General features: G+C 44.6%; 1 protein-coding gene across 1 annotated transcript in view; it reads right to left on the reverse strand.

The window, feature by feature from the left end:
* Positions 1 to 9,531, reverse strand: part of SLC7A14 (solute carrier family 7 member 14) — a 50,281-nt gene extending 40,750 nt beyond the window's left edge. Inside the window, exon 1 of the mRNA XM_077763627.1 lies at positions 9,228 to 9,531. Coding sequence (XP_077619753.1) covers positions 9,228 to 9,531 — 304 coding nt within the window. The remainder of the gene's footprint in view (positions 1 to 9,227) is intronic.
* Positions 9,532 to 14,480: the final 4,949 nt, after the last annotated feature.

Below are 14,480 nucleotides of genomic sequence, written 5' to 3' on the forward strand. Positions count from 1 at the left end.
ATGCCTGGGGCACAGTATTTGATTAATAACAACAAAAATCATAGTAATAATAATAATTACTAACATGTATCACGTGCTTACTAAGCTGTGTCTTAGAGACTTTACAAACATCAGGGAGCTGCTATCATTATGAAGATTTTGACATAGAGCTGTGTGTTTGGACAATATTTTCCAGAAGCTTGAAGCCTGGCAGGCATCTGTTCATCTTTGCATTTCTTCTCTATCCTTTCAGTGTTTCTATCTGTCCCCCACCAGAGTGGCTTAGAGCAGAGCTCAGGTGTGTTTGGGCAAACGCATAGATGAGCTTGTGAAATGAATGAGTGATCCTAGATCACTGACAACAACCAGCGATGCAAAAGGACCCACCCTCCTGTGTTCACCTCTCTGGTCTGGCTTCAATTTGAGGAGGGGAAAATGGTTTGTTCTGAAAAACAAGACAAGGGAACTGAGCAGATATCTAGATAGATTCTGAATCTTTAGAATCTTCCTTGGTCATGAAAATCCAACCTGAGATGAATACTGGGATGAGAATATTCTGCTGAAGCCTGGCAAAGGTCCAGTCCAGAGGGTGGGGAAGGCACCTGCTTGACGGAGCTCTGCACCCCTTACCACTTTCCCAGGGATTCCATTCCCACACTCTTACCTAATGATGGAGTAGAAGATGCCAAAGGGTGAATGGAGATGGTTGGCAGGAAATAAAAATGATAAACCCTAGCGCTAAACCATAAACTAGGAATGCCAAGAAAAGTGCTACTCAGCGTGTTGGCCGGTATTGCCCTTAAAAATTTTTTTGAAAGAGAGAGAGAGAGGGAGAGAGAGGAGAGCGCATGAGCAGAGGAGGGACAGAGAGAGAGAGGGAGACACAGACTCTGAAGCAGGTGTCAGGCTCGGAGTTGTCAGCACAGAGCCCATGGGGCTCAAACTCACAAGCTGTGAGATCATGACCTGAGCTGAAGTCAGATGCTTAACCGCCTGAGCCATCCAGATGTCCCCAGTATTGCATTTTAGATGGTTGGCTTCAGGGATCTCAGAGGCGCTTGCTGAAATGGAAGACTATGAGTTCTGGAGTCCTATAGGCTGAGGCTGGAGTTCTGGCCCTGCCACTAAATGTCTGCCTGCCTCTCAGGAAGTGACTTTAACTTCTGACTGTCTGGCTCCTCCAGCTGAGGGAAGAGATAAGTCACTCTTCTCTCCACTGTGTCCATGAGGATGGGAAGGAGGTGCTGTATGGGAGCCTCGCCCGCGGTGTTCTGCACACGCTCATTCGTTCACTGCCCCTGGTGGCATTCTGCAGGGGTCCCCTTTCCTCGGATTTTCTGCTTCTACTTCACGTTGTCGCCAGAACCGTGTTGTAAATCCATTATTCTAGTGCCATTATTTCAAAAACACTCTCATTTGTTACATCTTTTCTCAGCTACAGAGAACATTTATCCCTCTCCCACATCCTCCCTTGCCCACCCATGCCCACATCCTCTCCATCTGAAGCTTCCTTCTGATCGCCACTCATAGTCTCTTGCCTGTTTTGTACAACAGCATGGCCAGTTTCTTCACCTCTCCCCTCTCCCCACTGTGTTACTACATTACAGATTTGGTCACGTTGCTCAACTTCTCTGCCAAAACAGTGATCTCTAACCTTCCTGCTTGGCCCCCAGGTCCCTTCCCTAAGACCCCACTTTGCTTAAGAAATTATCGTAATGGGCCATTTTGGTTAGGTGACAATAGTCTTTGGAGAATGGCGGGAATGAACTTGTAGGGAGACAGAGAGATAGTATACGGCTCTGGACAAGATATGGACCGGAGTTTTAGGGCTCCACAGGGAGCAGCAAGGGAAAAAAAGGTGAGGTTGAAGGAGAAAGGCTGCCCATCCATGTTGCTGGAGGCTGGACCCAATAAGAAGAGAGAGTTGGTGAACTTCTTTAAAGGCAGGGAGAATTAGAGTCCTGTATTCAATTCGAGGTTTCCTGTCTGCTGGGATGGACTGCATTATCGCTTCCATCTCTGGCCCAAACTTTCTATAAAGTACACCGCACACACAACTGCCTTGCTGAAACTTGGGGAGAGGAGGGATTAAGGTGGCGTCTGGTTGCATGATGAGGTAAAGAAAATGGGCAGAAGCAAATGAAATGCAGAATGGGGACAGAAACTCCATGGGAGCAGAGATTCAGAGTTGGCAGAACTAGAAAAAAGTAAGCCTTGGGGGAGGGGCAAGATGGCGGAGAAGTAGGGAGCTCCGTACCTGCACTTATGCCCAGGCATCACACAGAAAAGATCTGAAGCCATAGGAAACCGTACCAAACCCAAGAGATTAGGAGAGAAAGGATGCAGATTCCACTGAGAAAGCTTTCTAAGGCTACCTCAAGAAGCAAGCCAGAGTACACAAGGTGGAGAGTCCAAAATATCACTACGAATAGGAAAATAAAATAACCAAGGTCCCAACAAGAGAGACCAAGAGATAGCATTCAAAAAACACTCTCTGAAAGGATAGGCCCTGGACAGTCAAAGAGTCTTCTTGGATATAGCAGCGCTCATAGATACAGAGAGCATAACAGGTCTTTAAAACCAACAAGAGCCGGAAAGCTAACTAAAATGACGAAACGAAAGAGCTCTCCTCCAAAGAAACTCCGAGAAGAAATGACNTGCAACTCCCTAGGTTTATTGAGGGGGAGTCTAGGCTTTCCAGCTGTACATTACTGGGAGTTAGGACCAATTTTACTTAGATATTTCAGAACAACTTGACCTCAACAAGCTGGAGGGCTTAGAGGTTATGTATCCACTATAGATGTGGCAGTAAGAGCCAATTTTCCTTTTCTTCCCCGTAGAACACAGCCCGTAGAACTGGGGTTGGCAATATACCCAGTCAGAAGACTACACCTCTCAGCCTTACTTGTTGTGGCCAAGTGTCCAAGTTTCAGCCAATGTAAGTTATAGAGAAGGATTTATGAAAAAGTTTCTTATAAGGGGAACAGAGGAGCGCCTGGGTGGCTCAGTCCGTTAAGCGTCTGACTTTGGCTTAGGTCATGATCCCACGGTTTGTGGGTTTGAGCCCTTTGTCGGTCTCTGAGCTGACAGCTCAGAGCCTGGAGCCTGCTTCGGATTCTGTGTCTGCCTCTCCTTCTGTGCCTCCCTTGCTCACACACACACACTCTCTGTCTCAAAAATAAATAAACATTAAAAATTTTTAAAAAGTGGGTGGGGGGACAGAAATATGGGAGATGGCCTGCCTCAACTGTCTGTTCTCCTTTCTGACCTCTGGAACTCACATATACCAACTGGGGCCCTAGCAGCCATCTTGGGTCTTGAAGTCCTCTTGAGATAGAAGGCAAGCATCCTTATTGGTACAGCCAAAGATGAAGGGGCCTGAGTCCCCATGACTGCAGAGCTGCAAGAGCAGCTTTCCCCTAGATTCCTTCTACACAGGAAAGAAGTGAAATTGTCTCATTTTTAGTTTTCTTTTGAATGTGATGGCTTCTGGGACTAATCTACTAATGAAGTAGCTGATTAGCAAGGTGATTAAGATGTGGGCTCTGGAGTCAGGCTGCTTTCACTCTATTCCTTGCTCTGTCATCTCTTAATCAGGTGCCTTAAGCAAGCTACCGAACTTTTCACAAGGCTCTGTTTTCTTATCTGCAATATGAGGATAATGACACAACTTATCACATAGAGTTGATGTGAGGGTTAAGTAAAATAATGTGTTAAGAACTTAGAACTCTTTTGGTATATAGTAAGTGCTCAATAAATGGGAGCTGCTGCTGCTAGTATTTCTTTTCTTTTTTAAAAATATTTTTTAATGTTTATTTAATTTTGAGAGAGAGAGAGAGAGAGACAGAGCCTGAGCAGGGGAGGAGCAGAGAGAGAGAGACACACACACAGAATCCGAAGCAGGCTCCAGGCTCTGAGCTGTCAGCACAGAGCCTGATGTGGGGCTCAAATTCACAAACTGCGAGATTATGACCTGAGTCAAAGTCGGACACTCAAATGACTAAGCCACCCAGGCACTCATGCTGTTATTATTTCTATTATAACTACTATTATTGCCATAGCTACTGATCAGATTGAGCGTTCATCTCCATCAATAAACAATGGGTCCTTTAGAGTAGAAACAACTGCTTATTTGTTTTTGGTACTTCCCCAGAACTGGTAGATGGTGAGTACACAATACATTGTACTAAACCATGTCTTACTGGATTTTTGTCAACTACTTCTTAGGAGTAGATGGTAAAAATTACTGGCATAGTACATCAGACTGGGGACTGATGTGGTATATGCACACTGGCACTTAATCCCTACCCAAACCAGTTGAGATATGAGCCTGAAGGGTTATTGTAGGCTCCACATGAGCTTAGGAGTCATTCAGATCTACATTCTATTTAAGGTTCAATTTTAATAATATTAAAAGAGAACTGGAAATAAACTTAGGAAGAAAAGCCAAAGCAGGCATCCTTACTCAGTTGATAGGAGGCTCTTAGGACTTCGAGTGGCCAGATGTCACTGGCATGGTGGCTTTGTTTTGTATTTCCTCCTACATCAGCCAAATTAGAGAACCTGTGTAAGCCATCCATCCCTGAGTCTCTCAATAAGGTTGTAGGTGGGAATCATAAAGAAAAACTATTTCTCCTTCTATCTGGTTGATTTAATCTGGTGTATTCAAAGGGTTTTATAGGTCTGGTATGGGCATGGGGCCTGCTGAACTGTTAAAGAGTAGATAAGACCCAATGGACTAAGGGTAAAGGTTACAGCACAAGCTGCTTCCTCTGATAAGACTCCATCCACCTGTGATACGGCTGTGGGCGGTTATGGTCTTGGGGCATGACTGGCAGGAAGACCTTGGAGGTTATTGTAACTATGGGTCTTGTGAAATTGTAGAGGAAGTGGCTTTCTCTTAGTCAGATTTGCTTCATGTTATAAGCTGGTTTGTATGCCACACGCGATGATGCCATAGGGCCATGAAAATCGCTTAAGAATCTGCTGGCCAAATAACTTATGTCTTTTTAAATTTTTTTAATGTTTATTTATTTTTGAGAGAGAGAGACAGGAAGGAACTGAGAGAGAGGGAGACACAGAATCTGAAGGAGGTTCCAGGCTCTGAGCTGTCCAGCACAGAGCCTGATACAGGGCTTGAATTCACAAACTGCAAGTTCATGACCTGAGCCGTAGTTGGATGCTTAACCGAATGAGCCACTCAGGCGCCCCAACTTGTATCTTAACATATAGCAGCAGAAGTTGAGTTTTGGCCCCTATGACAATTAACTAATTCTTAACTCTGGCTGCACATTTGAATCCTCTGAGGCTTGTAAAAAAATGCCATTCCCCAGGTTCTACCCCAGTCCACCTGAATGAGAATCTCTAGGGGTGGAGCCTGGACATTTTAATAAAGAGATAAACAGAAATTAAGAGAAAGCTAAAAGATGAGCCACAAACTGGGAGAAAATATTCACAAAATCATGTATCTGATAAAGGACTTGTATCTAGAATATATTAGAAAAAATTTTAAGTTAGTAATAAGAAAATGAAGAGCCCAATTAAAAGAATGGGAAAACGATTTGAACACTTCACCAAAGAAAATAGATGGCGAATAAGCACATTCAAACGTGTGCAAAATATTAGCAGTTAGGGAAGTGCAAATGAAAACCACACTGAGATTTATTATACACCGTTTAAGATGGCAAACAAATGGAGCAACAGCACAAAGCAACACCTGACAATTCTGAGAGCTGGCCAGGAATGGAGGAACTGGAATTCAAAGGTATGGCTGGAAGAAAAGAAAACTAGAACAATCCCTTTGGAAAAGAGTTGAGCCATTTATTATAAAGTTAAACCTACACCTCCCACACAATCTGACACTTCCACCCCTAGGTATTTACTCAAGTGAACTGACAACTTGTGTTCACACAAAAGCCTGTGTACAAATATTTATAATGGCCCCAACTGGAAACCACCCAAGTCAACATTCAACTAGTAAATGGACAAATAAACTACAGTATATCCATGCAATGAGATACTACTCAAAAATAAAATGGAATGACCCACTGATACATACAATCTGAATAAATCTTAAATGTGTCATACTAAGTGACAGAAAACGAACTCAAAATGTTACTTACTGAATGATTCCATTTATATGACATCTTGGAAAAGGCAAAAGATAGGGACAGAAAACAGATTAGTGGTTGCCGGGGGTTGGGGGTGGAGGGGAGGAGCATTGCAAAGAGGTAATATGAAGGAATTATTTGGGGATGATGGGATGCTTCTGTATCTTGATTGTGGTGGAGGTTACACAATTATATGTGTTGGTCAAACTCAGAGTTGTATACTTAAAAGGATACATTTTGCTGCATGTAATCATAACCTTTCTCTGCCAAACCATGATTTGAAAAAATAAGTTCCCCAGGTGATTTAAATTTGTAGTCAGTGTTGAAAGATATTGTTGGTGTAACAAATTTGAATCTAGGTTCTGTTATTTAAATTTCATCTTTCTAGTATGTAAAAGTAATAAAACCTACCTTGAAGAGGTATGCTGCCTCTCAAATGTGATAATGTGTGGCATGCTCAGGATACAGGATTTGACACACAGTGAGAAGAACGATGTCTTGAGTGCTGTGTACCAGACACTGTAGCCGGCTCTCACTGGTGTCACTAATCTTTACAGCAACTCTGAAGGGGATATCATGATGACCACTTTCAAAGTGGAGAAAATGAGGCTCAGAGGAGTTATGGAACTTGCACAAGGTCCCGCGGCCAGTTAGTGGGGGAGCTGGGTTCCAAGTCTAATCTTAACATCGCTGATTACTGTACCACTTCTGAAATCTCACCATCAACCATCTCGCTCTTTGGTCACACGTCTATCCTTCTCGTGCACTTTCTCAATGCTTTCAGTGGTGTCCTCAGAGTTGAGCCAGGTTTTGGTTAAGGTCAGAAGGAGGGAGGAGCATGTGTTAAAGAGGTAGAAGGGAGTTTGATTATCGTGATGCAGAGAAGTGGTGGCAATTTTGGTCAAGGGAGATGAAATACAAGGATGATGATACAGGAGTGGAAAGAAGACAGCAGAGGGGGACATCCTTGAGTTTAGTGACAAAGGATCACAGAATGAGAGGCCTGGTTGAAGACTTCTGTTATAAAAAGACTAACTTTGGCACAAGTTATTTTGGCCCGGGCTCTAGCTGGGGGCTGTAGGAGAATTCTGACTGGCCCCAGTCACAAAGTGTAGAGGTCTTTTGGATGCAGCCATATGTGGGGAGGGGGGTTCTGTCACTGGGGGAGAAGCAGGGTTTCTTTTGGTGCCTGGTGCAGCGATGAAGGCACCAGTTACTGGGCAGTTCCACGGCCTTCAGTGGATTGGGCCGGTGGTGTGCTGGGAAGTGTTTAGCAACAGACTCTCTGAAAACAACCAACCTAAACAAACAAACTTTATCTGGAGCATTTGCCAATTTTTGTGGTGTAAATACTCCTGCGTAGCCAATTCCAGGTTAACAACATGGCCTTGCTGAATGCAAAGGTGGGGAGAAGAATGCACAGTTAGTGACCTTGGCAGCCGGGGGCAAGCTGGCTCCAGCACAGTGCTGGCCGCGTCTCCTGCATATGAGTAGCAGAAAAGTCTGGGTTATATAGCATCATGAGCACCTTGGCAGGCGGGCAGTTTTCCAGGATGCAGCTGAACCTTGTGCTGGTTTCTAAATGTAATGTAGCGCTGTGAAGAATAAGATGTGGGTGATTTGTTTGCAGGAATCATTGTGGTTTGGGGGATGGGCCCTAAAAAGATGGATCAGGAGGAGAAAGGGCAGTGTGCATTAACTAGGTAGGACTCTTAGCCATGTGCCCTGTGCCTTCGGTGGGAGCCCTGGTTATATGTCTGCCTTTTGTCCCACTATTGCTATTTTGGTCTGTATGCAAACACTTCTAGATCTCTAAATTTAATGGTGAATAAGAATCTGGCACCCTCCTCCAAAAAATCTCTTGGCCAAATACATTTGAAAATGATTGCAATCAGGTTAATAGCATTTGAAGTATCTGCAAAGTTCATCCATGTGAATAATTTATTTTCATCTATACGAAAAAAAATTCTCTTTTCTGAAGGAACCTCAATTATTAGGCGATTCATGCATATTAGAGAATAACTTCAGGAAAAGCGATCATTGTAAAATCAACAGGGAAGTAAGCCATGACTGGAGAGAAATAAAATCAGTCTGGAAACATTTCCATCATTAAGTTAACAAGATGTCAGATATAAACTGGTGCACTTTCTGGTTGTGTGTTCCTGGTCCATACAGATCCTGTGGATGAGGGCTATTTAGTCTGGATATACAATATGAATGTAGAACTTTTCTTGTGATGGTGTGCATTTGTACACAGAAATCCTGATGTACCCTAGCATTCTTGCTTCTGAAGCTTTGGAAGAGACCATGACATTCCCTGCCTGGATGTGAGTTGACCCACGCACACCAAAAACCCAGCAAAGCCTCGGGCTTTCACAGTATGGTGATCAGGAAGCAGGAAGTGTTCTGTTTCCTTCTTTTTCAAGTTCTCTGTTTACCTGGGAAGATACTGTGGACCACAGCTCAAGAGACAGTGAGAGCAGAGGAAAAGGAAAAGAGAAGAGCCATCTCACAAATTATCAGTATGTAATTCCTGGCACCTTATTTTAAAAATGAGTTCTATGATCCTTTCTCAAGGGAAGAGGTAGTGCTCGTTGAACCACCTCTGTAGAATACAATCTGTTGAAGTGCTTGTGGCAGATGGTGCCTTGTGATTCCCATGATGGCTTTACGTTTCCTAGCTTGCTCTCCTCCTGCTTGGGGGGTCACAATGCCAGTTTTTGGCTCATCAAATCCCAATCATATCAGATTTAGTGACTTGTCATTTTGCTACTCTGCCTATCCTTTATGCATTATTTATAATCCTAGCTATATCCACGTCTCCACCAAGGGATTGACCTATCTTCCACTGAAAGGGAGAGTTATAGTAAAAGTGGAGCCATTAGGACCTGACAAGGAGAGAGAAGTTGGGAGGAAGCTGGGCACCAGAATAATTATTTGTATAGAAAAGTCAAAGAAAAAGGAAGCTACTACAATTGAGCCTTGAACTCCCTGGCAGTCAAGGTAAAAAAGAGTCTGATGACCCCTTTGGTGACACTTCACGCATGTCACCATTGAATATTCTAGAAGAGCGGGATGAGCAGTAACAGACTGGCAAGTGCACTTTCTGCAGACCTCCCACTATACTGAGGCACTTACCTGATAATATGGACGCAACGGCTGCAATGATGAAGGACACAATGACACCAGGTCCTGCCATTTCCTTGGCCACCAGACCAGACACCACGTACATCCCTGTGCCCACACAGCTGCCAACACCAAGGGAGATGAGGTCCACGGTGGTGAGCACCTTGGCTAGCTTGGTGCCGTGGGTCGTGGTAGCCCCGGTTCCCTCCAGCATGGACTCCACTGGTTTGGTGCGCAGGATCCTGGAATGCATGGCATACCAGGCAGCCCCCCACTGCACCCGCCGTGGGTCCAGGGAGGCAAGGAAACCACTCATCTTGTATGAGGGGGTTACGGCGAAGGTCAGCTGATGGAAGAGAGCTATGGAAGCCTTAGTGGATGCTTCTGGAACTCATCTAGTGAATAGGGATCTTCTTTTTAGGAAAGGTCCAGAGGGACCCAAAGCAGTCTTCTCCTGGGCATGAATGTCTGCAGGAAAAACACAAGAAAGGAGAAGATGAGACCAAGCAGGAGCAAATCATCATTTGGAGGCATGGTTGGAGGTCAATATACTGAACTGGTTGAACTGGTCTGTGTTGTATACTCATAATGCAGGAGGGGTGCATTTCCCCTTTTGTATCTCCTCCAGGCCTAAATAACAGTCTGTCATTTGCACTGTGTCCCCAAGTCATTCTGAGGAAGATGGTCCGAGTCAGGGCTCTGCTACTTACTGCTGTAGGGCCTTGGATAAGTTACCTCACTTCTCTGTGCTTCCCTTTCAACTGTATAATGGAGATACTAAAGCCTCCTGCCTAGTGTTGATGTGAAGATTAGATTAATCTTTAAACAGAGCTTAAGACAATGCCTGCCACATGGAAAATGCTCACTTGTCCAAATTCTTAAGTGCTTCTTACCTGACTCTGTCAAGACTTGGTCTGTGATTTTGGGACATATCGCTGGGTACACAACATCCTCAGTTTTTAAAAATATAAGGATATAAAGTTAGATGTATGACTTTTAAGAGGGACAGTCCCACCCTGTGGAGTTCTTTTGGAACTTTGCTCTCACATGAAAAGAAAATGTTTTGAGCATTTTTTTGCTCTCGAAGATTGAGAAAGGGAAAGTGTTCCTTGCATTTGGTGGCTGAACCCCAGTGATGCTAACTGGGTGGGATGGTGTCATCCGATTTTCAATGATCTCACAGACATTCTTGTAGGTGAAAATTCTGGGTATGAGGATCTAACCCTAAAACCTAATTTTAAAAAACCTTTTTATTTATTTTTTGAGACAGTACAAGCAGGGGAGAGGCAGAGAGAGAGGACAGATGGTGGAAGCAGACTCAGCGCTGAGAGCAGCAAGTGTGAGCCTGATGTGGGGCCGGAACTCAAGAACTGGGAGATCGTGACCTGAGCTGAAGTCAGATGCTCAACTGACTGAGCCACCAAGACACCCCGAACTTAATTCTCTTTATATCAACATATGGGGGTTTTCAGGGATGGTTTTAAAATACAAGTACATTGACTTTTCCAGGAATGCAACTATAGAGTAAATGGAAGGATGATTGTAATTTTTTTAGTTTGGAACCAAAAATGAATTCTTCACTGCTTTAGAAGCTCAAGGCCACCTTCCAGCACCACCCATGGTACTGCGTCTCGCATGCATGCCTGTAACAGCCTGCCATTTGGAACTGGCATCCTGACAATGATTCTTCATATGGGGAAAACATCTGACAGTCCAAGGTGTGCTTGCCACAGTGTTTACATACCGAAATATGTTATATATAGGCAGGGTTTTCATGCATTTTCCTTCAGGATATTAGAGAGGTATAAGAAATTTTTATTACAGAAAAGAGGCACTGGGCCTGATAGAGCTGAGAACTATTATATTAGACAATTTCCAAAGTTTTGACAAATGAGAATACAGAGATGATTTGAAACTACTTTCTTCGGAAGCCAGGAACTTTATACAATTACATAAAGAACTTCTAGAGCATAGCTGAACATTGCTTCCAAGTGCTATGCTGCCGAGCCTAGGACATTTACGTTTATGAGAAGTATGAGCCCATATAATCTACCAATATGATTAATTAATACTGCTTAGCACTTAATGTAACACTTGTCTGCTTCTAAAGGCTTTGCAAACACAACCTAATTAGAAGAGTCAGGCAAAATGTGGCAGTTTGGTTCACAGGGGTTGGGTGATGGATCTCCTGGTTTAATTTCCTCCCAGATTTGACAATGTTGCTTCATGCCATGCTTTAATTCTAGACAATACCTTAAATATCACTACATTTGGATAGTACCATTGTATATGGTAGAGTCTTTTCAAAGCCTAGAATGTCAGCAGTTATTTTTTCTTTTTTAAAGATTTCGAGATTTATGAGAAAACGTGTCACGTATATGCCAGCAAGACTGCAAGAACAATTGCTTCACTTGAGCTCTTGTGGGAACTCAATGTCCGTATCTATTTAATTTCAACTCGGTTAGCATGTACCAAGCATTTGTTATGTGCCAGGCACTGTCTTAGGCTGGGAGGTGGGTACAAAGACAAGGTTTCTTCTCCCACCGACCTTCCAATCTAGTATGGGAAGTGATGAACTCATAAATCACAATGCAAAATAAGCTTTGCTTTTGCTTCTTTTCTGAAAAGCCTATCTTTTATTATTTTCAGTATTATTCTATTGCAGAAAATTCAGACAACATAAACAATGATGTTCAGTGAAGAAAGAATATAATGTGACACACAGGACGACAAATAAAACCTGATCATTCCAGAGAGGGATGAGGAATAGATATTTTATGTGCTGACTTGTGTTTCCCCAAAATCTGTATGTTGAAGCCTTAACCCCAAGAGCCTCAGAATGCACCCATATTTGGAAATAGTTGTTATAGATGTGCTCAGTTAAGATGAGGTCATCTGGAATAGGGTGAGCACTTAATCTACTGTGACTGGTGTCCTTGTAGAAAGAGGAAATTTGGACACAAAGAGAATGAGGTGTGAAGATGAAAGCAGAGGCCAGAGTGGTGCGTCTAAAAAAAAGCAAAGGAACCCAAGGATTTGCTGGCAAACCACAAGAAGCTGGGAGAAAGCCACGGAATGTGCATCCTCCTCACGGAAGTAACCAACCGTGCTGCCCCTTTATCGCAGGCTTCCAGCTTCCAGAACTGGGAGTCAATATGTTTCTGTTTTTAAGACACCTAGTTTGGGGGCACCTGGGTGGCTCAGTTGGTTAAGTGTCCCCCTGTGGCTCAGGTTATGCTCACGATTCATGAGTTCGAGCCCCACATTGGGCTCTCTGGTGACAGCCTGGAGCCTGCTTCAGATTTCTCTCTCTCTCTCTGCCCCTCCTTGCCCCATGTTCTGTCTGTCTCTCTCAAAAATAAGCATTAGACACCTCGTTTGTGGTGCTTTGTTATAGCAGCTTAGCACACTACCACGGCTCATGAAGGACACAAAACACGCTGCCGAAGGGCTGAGAGAGGCTCTGTGTAGCCATGGCATTGGTTCTTGGGTGATGCAGAGAGCCAGTCACACCAGGTGTCCGGAAATCATTCCTGCACAGCGCTCCCAGGGGGAAAGCAGGTGTGGCCAGTTCCCGGGACTAAGTGAAGCTGGGACAGAGTGAGGAGGAGGATTCCAGGGCCCTGTTAGACCGTGTGCCAGCAGCTAACATAATCCTCACAACATATCTGCCTTTAGAGATGAGGTCCAGAGAGGTGCAGTAACTTCTTCAGAGGGGAGGAGCCTGTGGCACCAGGACTTGGCCCTGTGATGCTTGCTTGCAGAGTTCATGTCCTTACTCCCCACCCTCCTGCCTGAGGTGGGCAGGGGCAGCCTGCACAGGGTTTGCAAGCCAGAAGAGGGCTGGGGTTTACTGTAAGCACAGTGAGAAGTCACTGGAGGGTTTTATTCAGGTGAGTGGTATAGTTTTAAAATATTTATTTATTTTTGAGAGAGAGAGTTGGGGAGGCACAGAGAGAGAGAGGGAGACACAGAATCTGAAGCAGGCTCCAGGCTCTGAGCTGTCAGCACAGAGCCCCATGCGGGGCTTGAACTCATGAAACACCAGATCATGACCTGAGCTGAAGCTGGACGTTTAATCAACTGAGCCACCCAGTGCCCCAGTATTTATGTTTTTACAAGCTCATTATAGTTGCTGTGCAGTTAACTGAAGAATCACGTCGTAATGATAAGTTAGCTCCAGGATGGAATGAAAAGTTGTGGGAGGTGTGGCCCCACTGCTGAGGAGATAGACTAGCAAACAGAGAACCATCAGCAGTGCAGTTCCACAGCAGCCTGTGTCAGGGCCTGTGCATGAGGACAGGGGACATGGAGAGCTGGGGACAAACCGTCAAAAGGGCTGGGGAGAGGCTCCTAGGTCCCTCATGTTAGAAATGAAGAGAGTAGCCCCATGGCAGGGCAGGGCAGTGGTAAATGCAGGTGGCCTTAATGTTGGCTTCTTGAGGGATGGTAAAAGGGTTTTCTGATCTCCTGATCGCTTTGCAACAGTTCTCCATCTTGGCTGCATGCTGGAATTGCTCAGGGTTCTTCCAGAAACCCTGCTGCCTGGCTCCCACCCCAGAAATTCCAATTTAATCGGTCTGAGGTGTGGCCTAGATATAGGGATTCTTTAAGACTTCCCAGGTAGTGCTGGCAAGGCACAGCTGGGTCCACTGCTCTGTGCCACCACGGAAGACTAAAGCTTGGGTGTGGACACCCAGATAGTTTCTGCGATGATTAATTTTGTGTCAACCTGACTGGGCAAAGGGATGCCCAGATAGCTGGTGACATATTATTTCTGGCGGTGTCTGTGAGGGTGTTTCTGGAAGAGATTAGCATTTGAATCTGGAGACTGAATAAGAGCCTCTTCCTTGCTGTGGGTGGGCATCTTCTGATCTGGTGAGGGCCGGAATAGAACAGACAGGCAGAGGAAGGGTAAATTCACAGTCTTTGCTGGAGCTGACATCTATCTTCTGTTCTTGGACATTGGTGCTCCAGGTCCTTGAGCTTTTAGATGCAGACTGGGCTTTCCACTATTGGCCCCCCACCCTCATTCTCAGGCCTTCAGCCTCAGACTGAATCACACCACCGGCTTTTCTCGGTCTCCAGCTTGAAGATAGCAGACTGTGGGTCTTCTTGGCCTCCATAACAAGGGACCCAATTCCTGTCATAAATCCCCTCATATGTACCTGTATATTTCTTCTTAGTTCCATTTCTCTGGAGGACCCTGACTAATACATTGTCATTTCCCACAGGGGGCCACAATCTGACAGGTGCTTTCTATTT

Source organism: Crocuta crocuta, unplaced genomic scaffold (assembly GCF_008692635.1).
Source record: "Crocuta crocuta isolate KB4526 unplaced genomic scaffold, BGI_CrCroc_1.0 scaffold433, whole genome shotgun sequence".
NCBI classification, from domain to species: Eukaryota; Metazoa; Chordata; class Mammalia; order Carnivora; family Hyaenidae; genus Crocuta; species Crocuta crocuta.